The 15,178-nt window shown below is 37.2% G+C and overlaps 2 protein-coding genes across 3 annotated transcripts; both read left to right on the forward strand.

Moving 5' to 3' along the window:
* Positions 1-492: 492 nt before the first annotated feature.
* LOC126798121 (crossover junction endonuclease EME1B-like) lies at positions 493-7,867 on the forward strand. Of its 2 annotated transcripts, none has more exons than XM_050524964.1 (13): positions 493-760; positions 1,001-1,156; positions 1,243-1,319; positions 2,087-2,266; positions 2,349-2,502; positions 2,605-2,714; positions 3,316-3,491; positions 4,255-4,318; positions 4,435-4,553; positions 4,974-5,063; positions 5,526-5,640; positions 6,564-6,789; positions 7,548-7,867. In XM_050524964.1, the coding sequence occupies exons 1-12, from the start codon at positions 505-507 to the stop codon at positions 6,735-6,737; spliced, it is 1,671 nt and encodes a 556-aa protein (XP_050380921.1). In that variant the 5' UTR covers positions 493-504; the 3' UTR covers positions 6,738-6,789; positions 7,548-7,867. The 2 variants fall into 2 exon arrangements, with proteins under 2 accessions (XP_050380921.1, XP_050380928.1); XM_050524971.1 differs by having other exon boundaries at positions 1,246-1,319.
* Positions 7,868-14,191: 6,324 nt separating this feature from the next.
* On the forward strand, positions 14,192-14,551 carry LOC126798323 (uncharacterized). Its single transcript, XM_050525257.1, has 2 exons — positions 14,192-14,268; positions 14,380-14,551. The coding sequence occupies exons 1-2, from the start codon at positions 14,199-14,201 to the stop codon at positions 14,547-14,549; spliced, it is 240 nt and encodes a 79-aa protein (XP_050381214.1). The 5' UTR covers positions 14,192-14,198; the 3' UTR covers positions 14,550-14,551.
* Positions 14,552-15,178: the final 627 nt, after the last annotated feature.

Below are 15,178 nucleotides of genomic sequence, written 5' to 3' on the forward strand. Positions count from 1 at the left end.
TAATTTTCCATGTTCTGCCCTTCTCAATCTTAATAGAAGAAATTGATATCATCTCCATCATCGTTCCACTCCCTACTGGATTGGCTCAATGTCAATCAAAACCATCTGATGTTTTGAGTGTGGCTAAGATCGAGAAGCAAGAATTTAGGGGTATGTATGAAAAAAGAATGAATAAAAGCACATCTTTATTATTATCATATACTCAAAAATAATGATCAAGAAGATACATGACTCAATGCAGCTCATACACTCATTTACCAAATGTACTAAACAAGAACACATCAACATGAATCATAGATGATCAAGAGCAATAATATTATAACAACCTTGCAAAACTTCTTCTATTTTATACTTGCGTCGTGTGGATAGAAGAATTTGGAGTAGTAATTAGAGGAGGTATAAAATGGAGAGAGGAGAAAATGTGATATGAAAGCAGACTCATTAGTCCCTCCCGCGCTTATTCAAAAGCCGAAGACTTTCAGTCTCTTTCAGTTGAGTCCCAAAATGTCAGAGCCGATCATCCTCTCCGACGAAGAAGAAGACAACCCCAACGCGCCCTCATCTCCATTCCCGCCTTTCCCCTCTAAGAAACGCAAAACCCAATTCGACCCGGATCCGAATCCCACGGTTCTCATCCTCGACGACGACCCGACCCTGTTGAAACCCGGCCCCAAATCCACCGCCTACTTCGTCCCCGACACCCCAGATTCCGACGTCGCAATCGTCAAATGCACTCGAGCTTCCCAGCCCAAATTTTCAGGTTGGTAAATTTCCTCATTTGTAATTTCTACCCAATTTTCCGAATTAGGGTTTCTGATTTGGGGCTTCGGAATTCTTGATCATTATTTGGTACTTTTGCAACTAACCTAGTTAATTTGAGGAAAGAGTTACCTGGGTTTGTACAAAGTTCAGATTTTGAAGCAAGTTATGTTGGTGAAATTATGTTTTAGCTTACTTGGAAGACGATCCTAATTGTATATATATTTGTTTGCGCATTCAGGCATTGATGGTTTGATATGTTTGGAATCGGATAATGAGCCTGGAAGTAGTTGTGGAGGGGAAAAGAGGAAGGAAAATGGATTGGTGCCGGGTGGTTTTGGTCTGGCTAAGGTCTTGGATTGGAGTCCCAGTTTTGTAGAGTCTTCAAGTGCATTTGGTAAATATGATTTACTCTTTGGTTTATAATTTCTCTCGTGGTATATGTTTGTGCTCTTGGTATAAATACAGATTCATATATATCAGGAGATTCTGAGCTGGGGCATACATTTGAGGGCAGCTCTTCAAATCCTACTTCTTTTCTGCAGGGTGATATTGATCAGGTATCTTTACTGATTTGTGATCTTTTAATATCCTTTTCCTGTATGATTCATGGAACTGCGGTGCATTGCTTTATATTATCAATTGTCTTCTATTTCCACCAATTTGACACTAGAATTGGAGGATCTGTTCATATTGTCTTCAAATCCTGGTTTGAAATGTTTTTACAACTGTTGTCAAGAAGTGGGCTTCCTGTTTTTCTTCTTTTGATCTGCAAGTGTGGTAGAATATAGGTAATGCATGATCACTGATGGTGATGATACGGATTAGTAAGGCTTTATGAGAACTTTAGATATGACTTATATGTTTGATTCTTGTTTTAGTTTTCGAGTCGTTATGATTGGGATGCGGCCTTTTTGAAGTTTAAGTGAAAGAAAGCTAATATGTAAAAAAAAAAACAAATTGCATTACCTGATTATAGTTTTGTAGTAGCAGAATCTCAGATCTCAAGCTATATTTTGCATTACTGATCAAGACTGAAGGAACCCTTTATCTGCTCATTTCGAGTGTTGATTGATTTCAATTTCATAGTTTAACTGTAGCAGCAGTCTTGCTGTTTATCCGTTGTCTAGATACATAATATTAGATATTCCATTCTTTTGTATATACCCATGCCCTGAATTCAGTTATGATATCTGTAAACTGTCTTAGACAATGCAGATGTCACTTTGCTTCATATTTGAATGTAGTTGTGGTGTACCCTTCATCAATATTTACATATTTAATGAGATATTTTAATCTAAATTGTTTAGTGACATGATGATATCAGGTTCTCGACTGTCTTGACGATGAGAATATAATGAATCAAATGGGCAACATTATGGGACCGGGAAAAGAATCGATAGCTATTGTGGAAAAAGAAAATGTTACAAAAGAAATAAAGGGAAGAAAGAAGATGACCAAAGAGGAAAGGACACGCTTAATGGAAGAAAAGAAGCAAAAAAGGCTTGTAAGTTGCTTTGTGATCTGTACTTGATTAAATTATTTTAATTAAAATAAAATAAAGCTTTTTTCATATCCATGACAAACAGGAAGAGAAGTTGCAAAGAGAAGCTCTGAAAGCTGAGGCTGCAGAGATGAAAAAATTACAGAAAGAAAAGCAAAGGTGGGAAAAAGGGAAGTTTGCACTTAAATCCATAGTGGCTGAAATTGATTCTAAAGTAATTGAATCAGGATCTGTTGGAGGTGACAACATTCTCCTTCTCAGTTAAAAGTTGATTGTGCCTTCTATGCATCTCATGTCCTGTAATATATTTTCTGAGAGGTTGTTTAACATATGTATATTAGGAAGTCTGCTCACAAGATTTGCCGAAAGGGGGTTAACATACCGTATAACATCAAATCCAATTGAAAGATCAATTGTTTGGACAATGACTATTCCAGAACATATTTCACAGGTAAATGCTCAAGGAATTGATGTGATGATGATGTTTATGATTATTCTTGTTGTTATTGCTATTGTCTGCTCGTTGCTTATGATCATGCTGCCTCCCTAGGTGGTATATCATGTAAGACTGCAACCTGGGAATTAGCTTGAAGTTTATTTGTTTTTAATAACTGCCACAAGGTTGAATATGATTTCTTCATTTCATAAATTACATAAAAATGTATGAACTTCATTTTTGTTTTTTCTTTTTCTTTTTCTAAGGAAATAACTTCTGCAGGTAATATAGCATTATTCAATCAATTGAGGAGTTCACATTAGAAAGAAATAAATACAAACCAACGCCTGCATCAACAGCAGTTGAACCAAACATACCAACCGTACTGATGTCAGTAACTATAAGTTTATATATTAGCTGCCTTTCAGTAACCCTAAACCCGGTTTTTATTGACTCCCATCAAATCATTGAGGCATACCTGATATAACCACCTGGAAAGTTGACATGACATAATTTTCTTTTTGAGTAATTGCACACTATGTCCTATATGCATCCACAGCTTTCATATATCTGCTACAAGTATCTAACACAGATTGAACTCAATATCTTGTTGCAGCTTTCTCCTGGAGGAGTAGAGATTCAATATATATTGATTGTTTATGAGGCTGAAGACTTCTGTAAACTCATCATCAGTGAATCTCTACGGGAACATGTTTCAAGAGTTCAAAACCATTATCCATCATATACAGTGTGTTACCTCACAAATAAGCTGATTGCATATGTTAGGAAAAGGTGAGAGTGCTGAAGATTTTAGGTTACTATAGTTCTTATTAATTAGCTACTATGTGATGTACTTTTTTGTTCATTTTTTCGTCTGTCATTTAGCTCATTTATTATTTTGTTAGTGTTTCATGTATTCTTCTGAGAAATGCTGCATGATGGTTCATTATTTAAATAAGCAGTATGCGGATGGTGTACAATTATTATGCTAGTGATTTTATGGCCAAGGCCCATGGAAAGCTCTAGGATATGTTTTGTATATCATCAATGTGGTCATTAATTCATAAATGCCTATAAATGAAGTGTTTTATAAAAATTTAAATCTTACTTTGGTTCAGAGCTTAACTGGACTGTGGTATCTCCCTTGTTTAAATATATTGAAAATAAATCTGCAGCTTTATAGTTTTGATTGACGATTGTTTACAACTTTATAGGGGAGCTTAAAGATCTACAAGTCCCTTTTACTTGAATGGTTGATCATTAATATAGGAGCCTGATAGTGATAATGAACAGATTCGTAGGAAAATCAAGCTTTTTGGGTTTCCCTTTAAGCAATCATTGCTCATTGATAAGTACAGACTGTTGGGCACCATGGATGATTAGTACAATATTTGAACCTCTGTTTCAGTAGAAAATCATTTCGTGGAATCGATGTAATGGAGTTGAATCATGTCTTGTATCTGAATTGTTTTTCGTCATATTTGTCATATGTGCTTTTTTGGTTTTTAGCATAATGATTATCTAGTGCTTCATCACATTGAGTTGATCATGTCAGGGAAGGAGAACTGTACAATGGCCGAGGCCGTGAGGGACACCCTACTGTTGACAAGGTTGAAAAGGTTGTGCTGGTAACACAAAATGCTTGTGCTTTTGAAACTTAAAAGGTTTATGTCCATCATTGTACAGGCTAGCTGATATATGTTTCTGTAAGTGTCTTAACTGTGTCTAGTTTCAGGTGTTGGCAAATTTGACCACTAGCTTTTCCAAAGTACATTCCAGGCAGTGCAAAGATGAGGCTGAACTTTCTGAACATGTTGTTGGCTTAACATGTAGCCTGTCATCCTGCCTTTTCAGGTAGGAGGACTCTTCCTTAATCATATACTTAACAGTAATACCATCTCATATTGTTATCACGCTTTACTATTTGCTTGTACTGGAAATGATTTTTTTTCCCTTCCTGGATTCTAACATCCATATATCAATATCAGAGAGAGTATTTCCCTTAAGTTGATGTTCAAGTTTATATATTTCTAAAGTTTGTTTACTTTTTAAGTTTCTATGCCATAACTTAGGAAATTTAAAAATCTTGACTGCTTGTTTCTCTATACACCATGCACTGAGGGATAGTTGGGACCCCATATTGACTACCATGATGTCTTTCCTTGTATCTGGTATATTAATAGGTTTCTATGAGTCTGTATGTGATAGTGGGTGTGCAGTTTCACTATTAACTGGTCTGTGTCTGATTCTGCCTTCAAAATTATGAAAATGCAGGAAGAAGTTAACTAGACTCGATGTAAATGCTAATGGATCCTTTATCACTAAGGACTGTGTTGACAGGCATTTGATAAAAAAGAGCTCATGGTAAGTAAATGATGTCAATTACATGAATTTATCATTATAGAAAATATAGGATAGCCAGATCCAAAAGACTGGTGAGTGGTGAACAAAGGTTTGAGATGTGCCTTCCTATGGTGGAGATGGTGAGCATTATAAGATGAAACTGAGCTTTTATGGAAAATGTTATTTATGGTTTGTTGGAAATAGTTTGGGTAATAAACTTTGTTTAATCTCTTTTGGTTGTTGTGATGCTGCTCTACTTGAAATGCACTGTTTTGTCTCCTTGATGGGAATTCGATAACATTTCTTCCACTTTCTGGGGTTAAAGAAACCCTATTTGGCTGTTGTGACCCTATATTGCCAGAAATGTTTCTTTTAGGTTCAGTAGAACTAGATAGATATGATGAACTAGGTATGACACTTCTTTTAAGTTAAAGACCTTTGAGCTTTTTATTTCAGTAACTGACATTTTTTTCTTGCATCCAGGTTAAAGGCTTTGGTAGCTATCCCGAAGGTACAACCACGATTTGCTATTGCCATAGGCAAGAAGTATCCTACCATGAAGTCACTGTTGAGTGTATACATGGACCCAAATATGTCAGTAAGTATAAATGTTAGAATGCCTATTTGACTGGGTATGACGACTAAATAACAGATATCTAGATTGCTTTACCGCTGTATATTTGATCTATGCAAATATCTAGTTTGGTGGATTTGAAATCTAATTGTCTTAGAAGAAGAAGGGATTTTCTTTATATATAAAAGATAAATAAACTGCTTTACCCCTGTTTATTTTTACTTATGTAAATTTCCAGTTTGGTGGATTTAATTGCATTGGAAGAACAGAGTCTCTTCATAGTCATATAGTTGGTCAGAAACAGAAAAAATAGTAAAACACTGCAGTTTATCCATCCAGTTTGAATGGGTAGGTATATGTATTAAGTGCACCTTTTCCATGATCCCCTGATACTTATCATCCAATAGGATGTTAAGTTATTTTTAAGGTCTAAGGACTTCTTGCTCTATTGTATGCTTTGATCCTGTTGTTTAAAGTTTATGTAATCTTCTCAGAGGATGGGATGTAGATAAACTTTATACTTAACACGATCAAAAGACACATTTTTTCTTTTTCTGTGGGAACTAGAGCAGACAACTACCTTAATAAACCAAATTTTGATTAGGAACTTGAAGTCTTGTTTTGAAGACATAATTTATGGGTTACCTATGACTCGTATTTGTTGGAAGCCAATGGAGATGAAGAAATGCAACAGGTTGCTTTGTCTACCGTGGCATATCAGGAATTACTGTTTGTTATTGCCAACTTCAAGTTCTGTGGGATTGGTTTTATACTTGATAGCTATATATGTTGTGGACAGTGCATACCAGACTGCTGTACAATGCCTCGTTATTACAACTGATATACGTTTTTTTTATGAGAAGTAATACAACCATGGAATTCAGGTATAATCAATATTGACTATATATGGCCATCGTTCACCGGTGTTAATTCTGTTGAAATTATAGGTACATGAAAAGGAATTTCTGCTCAAGGACTTGATGACAGAAGGTCTAGTTGGTGGTGATAGAAGATTAGGTGAGGTGTGTTCCAAGAGAGTGTACAGAATACTCATGGCACAAAATGGCTGCACAAAGACTGATGATGTTGAGGATGGAGCTGATTTTTTCAGGGTCAATTGACTTAATTGCTCCTCAAATCTCAAAATTCTCGTACTTGTATGGACAAAAGCAGGTGTATATTCTTGACTTGTTTGTCTACGATTTTTATTCTGTATTACACATATCACCTCGATATTTTGGAACCTCAGGTTGCTCTTGCCATGTTAAACCAAACTTTCTACAAATTTACTTGAGAAAAATAGAATTCATACCTGGTTTTTCCTGTAAGCATCTGCAGCAGTCTTTGAAATATTTAACCATTATTACCAGTAAATAAAAATAGTTAGGTTGTTTTTGTGATGCATTCTATTAAGTGTTAAATTTGCTTCATACATGTATGTAAGGTGTTTACTGAGTGACTGATCTTTGACAATTTCTTGTTTCTGATCATCTCAGGATAGTTTGTGTTTTAAAATTGTGAGGACTCAATAAATGTTCATAATCTGTGTTATGAAATGAAAATTTGTTCCACACAAAAAACACAATGGGATTTAGTTTTCCGTTTTGCTACTGATTAGAGAAGAGAGATCTTGTTGGTTGAAAACTGGGGCCATACATCCATGTTTCTTCTTGGTTAACCAATATGATTACCTTTATGGCTGTATCTGCTCAATCATTCTTACATTTTCCTGATTGAATTTAACAGTGTTTGGATTATTTTTCTTTGGAAAGGGAAGTGTTTGGATTTATTGTTTATATATGTGACATGTTTTTGATTCATATGCAAATTATAATTTTTGTATCAATATCAGAACTACTGTTTCTGCAGAATTCGGTTATTTATTCTCACAATCGAGTTCTACTGAACTGATATACCTGTATTGAATCCAGGCTGTTCAAGACAGAAGCCACAACGGTAACCAGAAGCTGTGTTTTGAATTATGAAGAACTGTAGCTGTCCTTGCAAATTTTATTGATGCAAGTATGATTTCACTAATGTGCAACGTAAATTGAGTTTTTGGCTTTAGTTGTAACCCAACTTCAGATAAGTTTAGAGTTGCTGGTTCAGGTTAGAATAAAGAAGCTCGTGAAGCTTGCAGCGTCAATATTGCTTCTAGATGAAGTTTAAGGTCAATTTTTTTTTTCGGATAGTATATGACATTCAATTTCAGCTAGCTACATGCCTGGTTACCCTTTGACCTAGATGGACAATACCCTTTAAATTAATGGATGATATTGCTTTGGCTGATAAAAGGAATTTTGTGGATATCAGTTAGTACACATCGAGTAGTGTAGTGCAGATAACAAACATAGACACATGAGTTTGTTCACTACTAACCTTTCTCTAGTTGAAGCCAGGAATTCTGAAAATGACCTGCAAACAACATAGAAAGCTAAGGCCAAAAAAGTGACTATATGCACTTCGTTTCTGGCTACTGGCCACCCTCCAAATTAGTCCAAACATAAACACACTAATATACAACATATTCCCATGTGGATTAGAAGTGAAGACATGCACCCTATCGCGTTGCCCATGACAAACTACATTTCGTTATCCAGACACTCAGTCTGGGTGATCAGTCTGTCGATCAGTATACTAGTTGTTGATGATGATCGTTTACCTAGAGATAAAACCCATATTTTGTATTATATGACTTTCAGAAACACGAGTTCGGATGGTGATGAAAGACTAGAACTCTTCCAATTTGTTGGAAGTAGCAAAGATGGAAAGAGACTATGATTTCATTGATTTGGACAACGGGAGAGAAAAGCACTCTATCATCCCCCCCACACTTAGTTAACTGGTAGAGAATTTAGTGAAAACCAGAAATACTAACGTTTTATTTCTGGTTTTTGTTGAACAAAATAGAAGAACGAAGCGCTCGAAATTTCAATAGGGATGAGATTTGGTTAAAACGACCAGTTCTGAACCCAGACAAATGATTGAGATTTTCGTTCTTAGAATCTTAGGTTGCAGAAATGGTATAACACGTAATATTGACATTCTTCATTCGAGAATATGAACTAGGATCTAGGCCCTCAGACGTATGAGTTGTGACTCTTTATACGAGTAAATCTGGAACTACTAATTGTTTCCAAACTTTCACATCATTACCACAAGAAAAGATATATATCAAGAAGCTAGCTAGGGCTATAGTTTGGGACTTCTGCGTTCTAGCTACCTTACTTCTTCACATTTGCATCAAATGTCCCTATCTTAAGCTTTAATCCCGTCAAGTTTGAAGCGTTTGTACACGCAACTAAACTGGGGATAAGGCTCTAGCAAGCTAGGGTCACCATATTCACCATCTTTCCTGGTCAGGGTGCTTGATGAGTCCCATGTGATCATTTTGGCATATATTCGCTCTTGGTTGTCCATCCTTTCGTTAATGCAGTATATGTCCTGTTTATTTCTTCCAAGAGTTAAAATCTCTTACAGTACGTGCGCTTTCTTCTTCCAGCAGATCAGCTGAGAAAAGCTATGGATGTGCTAGCTGCATGTCGGCATGTACGTTTTGTTCGTTCAGTACAAACTCGAATTCATTAATTAGCCAGTCAAATCCAGTCGAAATATCAAGACGTATTGTAACTAAAGTCACAATCAAAGCTATATATGGTTATTGTATTTGTCACCAGGTACAATGTGGTTATACCTGCAGGCTACGTATGTCCACATCAGGGTCACAGAGTGTTCTTGAGCTACTATGCATGCGATCTAGATATACACCAGTACGTTACATGCGCATGCATGTGTTTAAGTCGTAGCTTGAATGATCTATATCCAAGTGAAACCCTTCCTAATTGAGGGTCTCCTTACCATACAGATCGAGGCATGCATGTGTCCCTCCTCTCGTACAGTTCTTCAGTCCCTATCGGATGCAAGGTGTACGTCCAGGGCCGTGCACGTAAAAAAAAAGGGCCATTGTACAATTTTTTTTATTTAAAAAAAAACTTTTTTCATTGGCAAAATTAGAAAGAAAAATAGGAGATTATATAAAGCTCTGAATGTAATAACCCTAATTTAAAACAATATATGAGTTTTTTTGAATTCCATAAAATTGTGAAATTAAATTAGAATGAGTGTGAGTGGTGGCGACGTTTTGAAACGAAAAACGAAAAAGTTCTCGGAACGTTTGAATCGAAAAACGTTACGTTTCCGAACGAATATATCGACTTTTATTCCGTCGCTCGGTTGCGAAAACTTCCTTCACGAAAGTTGTAGAGCTCGTCGATGCGAGTTCATGGATATGTGACGCGTTCTAATCGGACGTTATACGTAAAAGATATTAACGTTTGAAGTTAGTTTCCGATTTGGAAAATGGTATAAAAGGAACATTTATCAGTTAGGGTTCCAAAATTGGAAACCCTCTCCTCTCCCTTCACCCCGCCTCCCTTTTTCCTTTTCTCTCTCTCCCCTCGCGATTTTCTCCCTCCCCAAGCTCTCTCTCTCTCTCTTCCGAATCGCTCTCTCTCCCCGACCTCCGCCTCAGCCTTCGTGTCTAGCACTACCGCTCCCTACGGCCTCACAAGGTCTCCTGCAAACAACCCCGATCGTCGCGCAGCGCCTCCGCACTCTCTCCCTCTTCCCGAGCTCTCTCCCTCACCCTCTCGGCTTCACCACCAATCTCCCTTTTCAGGGAGACGTGGCCCTCACCGCCGGCCTAGGAGGCGTCGCACCAACCCCCACAGGCGACCCCGAGGTCGCCTCGCCCTCTCGCGCCACACCGGAGTCCCTCCAACGACGCCACGATCCTGCGATTCCACCGACGACTTCTCGAGCTCTCCGGCGACGATCCGACAATCCAAGGTTCCGATTGAGGTAAGGGTGGTTTTGATTTGGTGTGGTTGTGTTATTGTTGTGAGTTTTTGGATTAATTGTGGAGGATCGGAGGAGATCGGGGGAGGAGGAGAAATAGGGGGAATAGGAGAAAACCGTTGCTTTAGGCGGCGCGTGAGGAGTCAGGCAGAGGGTATGGAAGTGGCCGGTGGCAGGAGGAGAAAGAGAGGAAGGAATGGGGCGGCGGTGGCGTGCTACGCGCCGGTTTTGGGCTCGGCGCGTGTGCCCACGCGCGGCCTGCCGGAGGTGGCGCGTGCACCCCACGCGCCGCCACGTGCGGCGGCGTGAACAGTGATTCCGAGAAGGATATTTTGGTAATTTACTTACGTACGGTAAATGTAAATATAAATTACTTTCAGTAATTGTAAAAAGTAATTTGTAAAAAGGTAATTTGTAAATTTTATTTACTGAGATTGTATTTACATTTAAACAGTATGTATACGTACATAAATACGTAAACATTATGTATACGTACAGAAACCGTATGTATACGTACAGAAATACATAAACAGTATGTATACGTACAGAAATACGTAAACAGTATGTATCCGTACAGAAATACGTATTATTTTGTGTATTTGTACAGTAATACATGAACAGTACAGTGAATAGTGACAGTGAATAGTGACTGTGAATAGTAATTGTGAACAGTAAATTCGTAAAACCGAAATTTGCTGAACAGTAACCGATTATTACTGTTTCGGCATTTAAAGGTTTACGAAACGTTTCTAAATTCTTTTCTTATCTTTTCATGGTGATCTATAAAGCGAGGAAATGAAATATCTTCGGAAATTGTGGGATTACGCTCGACTCGATAAGGTGAGTAAAATCTCACTTATTTACGAATCTACCCTTGCGATGATTGAAGATTTTGCAAGAGTTTTTAATATTGAATTACGACACGTATACAATATAGTGGATTACATATATATCGTATAAATGGTAATAAGTACATATATATATAGTTTGTTATATTATATACTGTTATGAATTCATTAGAATTGGTCATTTCGAATGACGAGAATTAAATATTGAGCATGTGATTTGATTTTTGTACAATATGAGGTGTGATTATTGTACGTGGTTTTAACATGAGTTTGTTAAAATGTTTTGTCTTCGGACGAGTTTTTTTGTCTTCGGACGTGTTTATGAAATATGACATGTATATGATATAATGGATTATATATATATTGTATAAATGGTAAATATGTACATATATATATAGTTTGCTATATAATATACTGTTATGATTTTATCGTGATTTATGTCATTTCGATGACGAGATTTATATATCGAGCATGTGATTTTGATTTGTACAATATGATGTGAGATTATTGTACGTGATTTTAACATTGAGATTGTTAAAATGTTAATTTGTCTTCGGACATGATTTTTGGTACAATATGATGTGAGATTATTGTACGTGATTTTAACATTGAGATTGTTAAAATGTTGATTTGTCTTCGGACGTGATTTGGTACAATATGATGTGAGATTATTGTACGTGTTTGGCAAGTCGAAACCTAGCCTTTGGCCGGGAGAAAGTTACGATACAGTTAGAGCTCTAGTCTGTCTGCCTTAGTACTGCATGTGAGGTAACAGGTGGTTATCTGTTCATGGGTACTCAGATTGTTTGGATGTTGGGTAGCGGGTGGCTATCCAATATCGGCGGTGTATTACGAGAGGGGTAACCGATGTGTACCAGCGTTCTTGGTACCCGTATTATAAATGCATTTGGGTAACCAGAAGGGTTACTTAATTTCTCATGAGCGCTTCTTTTCATATTTCTTTGGGACAACCAGATGGGCCGTCCATTAACTCATGAGTGCATTTATATTTGTTTGATTTGTGGATTTTCGTATCTATTTAAAAATATGCGAGTTATATTTTCATTTTACTCATACGAGCTGTTAAGCTTACCGGGTTTGTGTTTACAATCCCGGTGCACCAATTCGATGGTGTAGTGGATAACTCCGCAGGTGTGGATTAGCGGGAATTGACGGACCGCTCAGAGGACTTGAAGTTATTTATCTCCAGCTTGTGTGAGGATTTTGTGTGACTATCTTGTGAGTTTGTTGTGAGGATTACGCAATTCCATTTGTTATAATATTGAATTATAATTTGGGTTGTAATAATCTGTTTAACTGAGTTGTATTTTGAACTCAGAGATGATCCGCTGTGGCATTTTAAATGATTTCGATTCGTTGAAATTGTTTGGTGTTTAACGACTTTGAAATTTTGAGTTTTTAAGCTTGAAATTTTGGGGTCGTTACACTGAACACCGAATCCGTTGAATTCAGAATATCAAAATAATTGTGAATGATCAGTATTAAGTCTATCCATTTATAGAGGTAGCATAGAAAGAAATTTTGATTTAGGAGAACATCAATCGGCAACCGAACTCTTTGATTCTTGCTATTAATCTTCTTCATAATGAAAGGAGAAGATTAACAATTTAAGAGAAAATAAGACGGCGGAAGCATGAAAAAAATGAAGTTTTGTTGAAAACAATGCAATTGTGAAAACCAAAGAAAAAGAATAAAAGATTAATCAACAAAGGAGCAAATAGAAAAAAAAACAAATTGGACTCTGGGCTCAGTGCAGGAACACTGCTTGCCCTCCCTCAGGGCCGGCCATGTGTACGTCTAGCTAGCTAGAAGGTTAGAAGTAGGTACGTAGCTACAGTTTTCTCTTCTTTATTAACTGCTTCTAGCTTCTATTAAGAATGTAATAAATGTTACACATTTTAGGATTTACTTGTAATGGCCTTAATGTCATTCTACATATGTAGCCTTATCGATCCTATATAAACTTGTTGTACCCTCTCAATTTCAATCAATGAGACAGTGAGAATCAACACAATGTAGCCTCCAAATATTTCTGCTCTCTTTACTTTCTTGCTTTCCATTTCAACTCAATAAACCCTAAATCCTATCAGCTTCTTCTCCATGCGATTTTAGTAGTTTGATGGGCAAGCTGATAGGGACCAATTAGATATCCTATATCATGCAGTTTCGCTTGCATATATAAACAGATGGATACGACAGTGGTTATACTTAGAAGTAACTCTAGTAAGTAACAGTTTTGGAATGAACTCAATATTAGATTAGAATCACTGAGTGAGGACCATGGGAAGCAGAAAGCTGAGGATAATTAGGATATGAAAAGAGAATTTAAGAACAATTATTCAGATGGCGAAGAAATTAAAGGTGGTGTGATAAGGGATCGCCTTGTCGAGTAGTAGTTAAAGAAAACCTTCTTCGTGATAGCTAGCTTCATATTATGAACACAGTACCGGATCCTCCGGCACACATATGGCCCTGGATTAACTCCTCTAGCTTCGATTTCCCAGTATTGTCGACCTCATATTCAAGTCATGAATGACATACTTAGGGGGACAAATGTTGATATATCTGGACCCTATACTTTGTACTTCAATATGAAAAGGGTCCCCAAATTTAAAGCTGTAGCTTTCTCGATCTCATTCTGACGGCAAAGCTCGAAGACAACGAAGTCTTTTGCTTCAAGCACCAATCCACCTATGCACTAAACCATCTTGTCACCATAACTATAAACTTCTGTACATGTCCTGCTGCGTGGTGGCCAACTACTGTTATATCTTACTATATAATAAGCACCAGAGCTAGCATTTGTATTACGTACTATTATTCTGCAAACCAGACTAAGAGCCTTAAGATATAGCTATGGTACCACGCAGGGGCTTTGTTCTTTCTGTTGTTCTCTCGGTTTTATTTGTATCTGTCACTGCTAAAGGTAAGCTAGCTCAACTGCGATGTCTTCTATTAATTTCAAGGATTGACATCTTCGTCCAAATGTCTATGTTTCGGGGACTAGTTTTTATACTTCTTTCGTTTGCCTTGACAGCACGGAGTTTAAGAGTAGCAGCTAGTGGCAATGAAAGTGATCATCATCAACAAAAAGCCATGGATTACAAGTTTCAGTCAAGCCAAGATGGTGCTCTTGACTATGGGACTGAGGACTTGAATGCTATGGATTACACTCCAGCAAAGAGGAGACCACCAATTCATAACTGATTGATCGATCGCGAGAAGCCAATTTTCTCACCTGTTACAAAGCTTATAATATTTTCGTACTTACCATGTCATAATGTAAAGGAGCACTGATATTGAGGAAAGAAGTTTGTAAACATATATACAAGACGTTTTGTGGCTCTTCTATCAACCAGCTAGTGTTATATATAATACACATATGTGTCTGTATACATGTATATTGCAGAGTGAATGCAAAGTAGACTGATACGAACTAGTTCTCATGGAGTTGTCAAATACTAAGAGTCTGATTTGATGTTGTTAAAATATCAGGATTGCTTTCATTGCTCCTGGCATATATAAGCCATTTAACATTTTAACTAGACTCTCTGCTAGGGTTTTCTCCCGAGCAGCATGACGGCGGTGTCTTATCTTTTGGTAGACTGGAAGAAGGCTTGGAGTTGATTGAAGAGTCGAACATTGGTAAATGAACACAAAACATTTCGACTAATGGCTTACCATAGGAAAATTGACAGGAGAAGAGAATTACGTACCTCGAGGCTTTCCTTAACATAACTTCTGCTCTTTAAGCCTTGTTTGTTTGGCGGATTTCAAGAATGCAATCTTTGACCAGAAAAGATCGGTCCAATTGATATTCCTTGCTTCTACCCATT

Source organism: Argentina anserina, chromosome 1 (assembly GCF_933775445.1).
Source record: "Argentina anserina chromosome 1, drPotAnse1.1, whole genome shotgun sequence".
NCBI lineage: Eukaryota > Viridiplantae > Streptophyta > Magnoliopsida > Rosales > Rosaceae > Argentina > Argentina anserina.

Coding starts and splice junctions, on each gene's coding strand:
- LOC126798121 (XM_050524964.1), top strand. CDS start 505: ATGTCAGAGCCGATCATCCTCTCCGACGAAGAAGAAGACAACCCCAAC. Junction 2,715..3,315: donor TTCCAGAACATATTTCACAG/GTAAATGCTCAA, acceptor ATCTTGTTGCAG/CTTTCTCCTGGAGGAGTAGA. Junction 5,641..6,563: donor ACATGGACCCAAATATGTCA/GTAAGTATAAAT, acceptor TTGAAATTATAG/GTACATGAAAAGGAATTTCT.
- LOC126798323 (XM_050525257.1), top strand. CDS start 14,199: ATGGTACCACGCAGGGGCTTTGTTCTTTCTGTTGTTCTCTCGGTTTTA. Junction 14,269..14,379: donor TGTATCTGTCACTGCTAAAG/GTAAGCTAGCTC, acceptor TTGCCTTGACAG/CACGGAGTTTAAGAGTAGCA.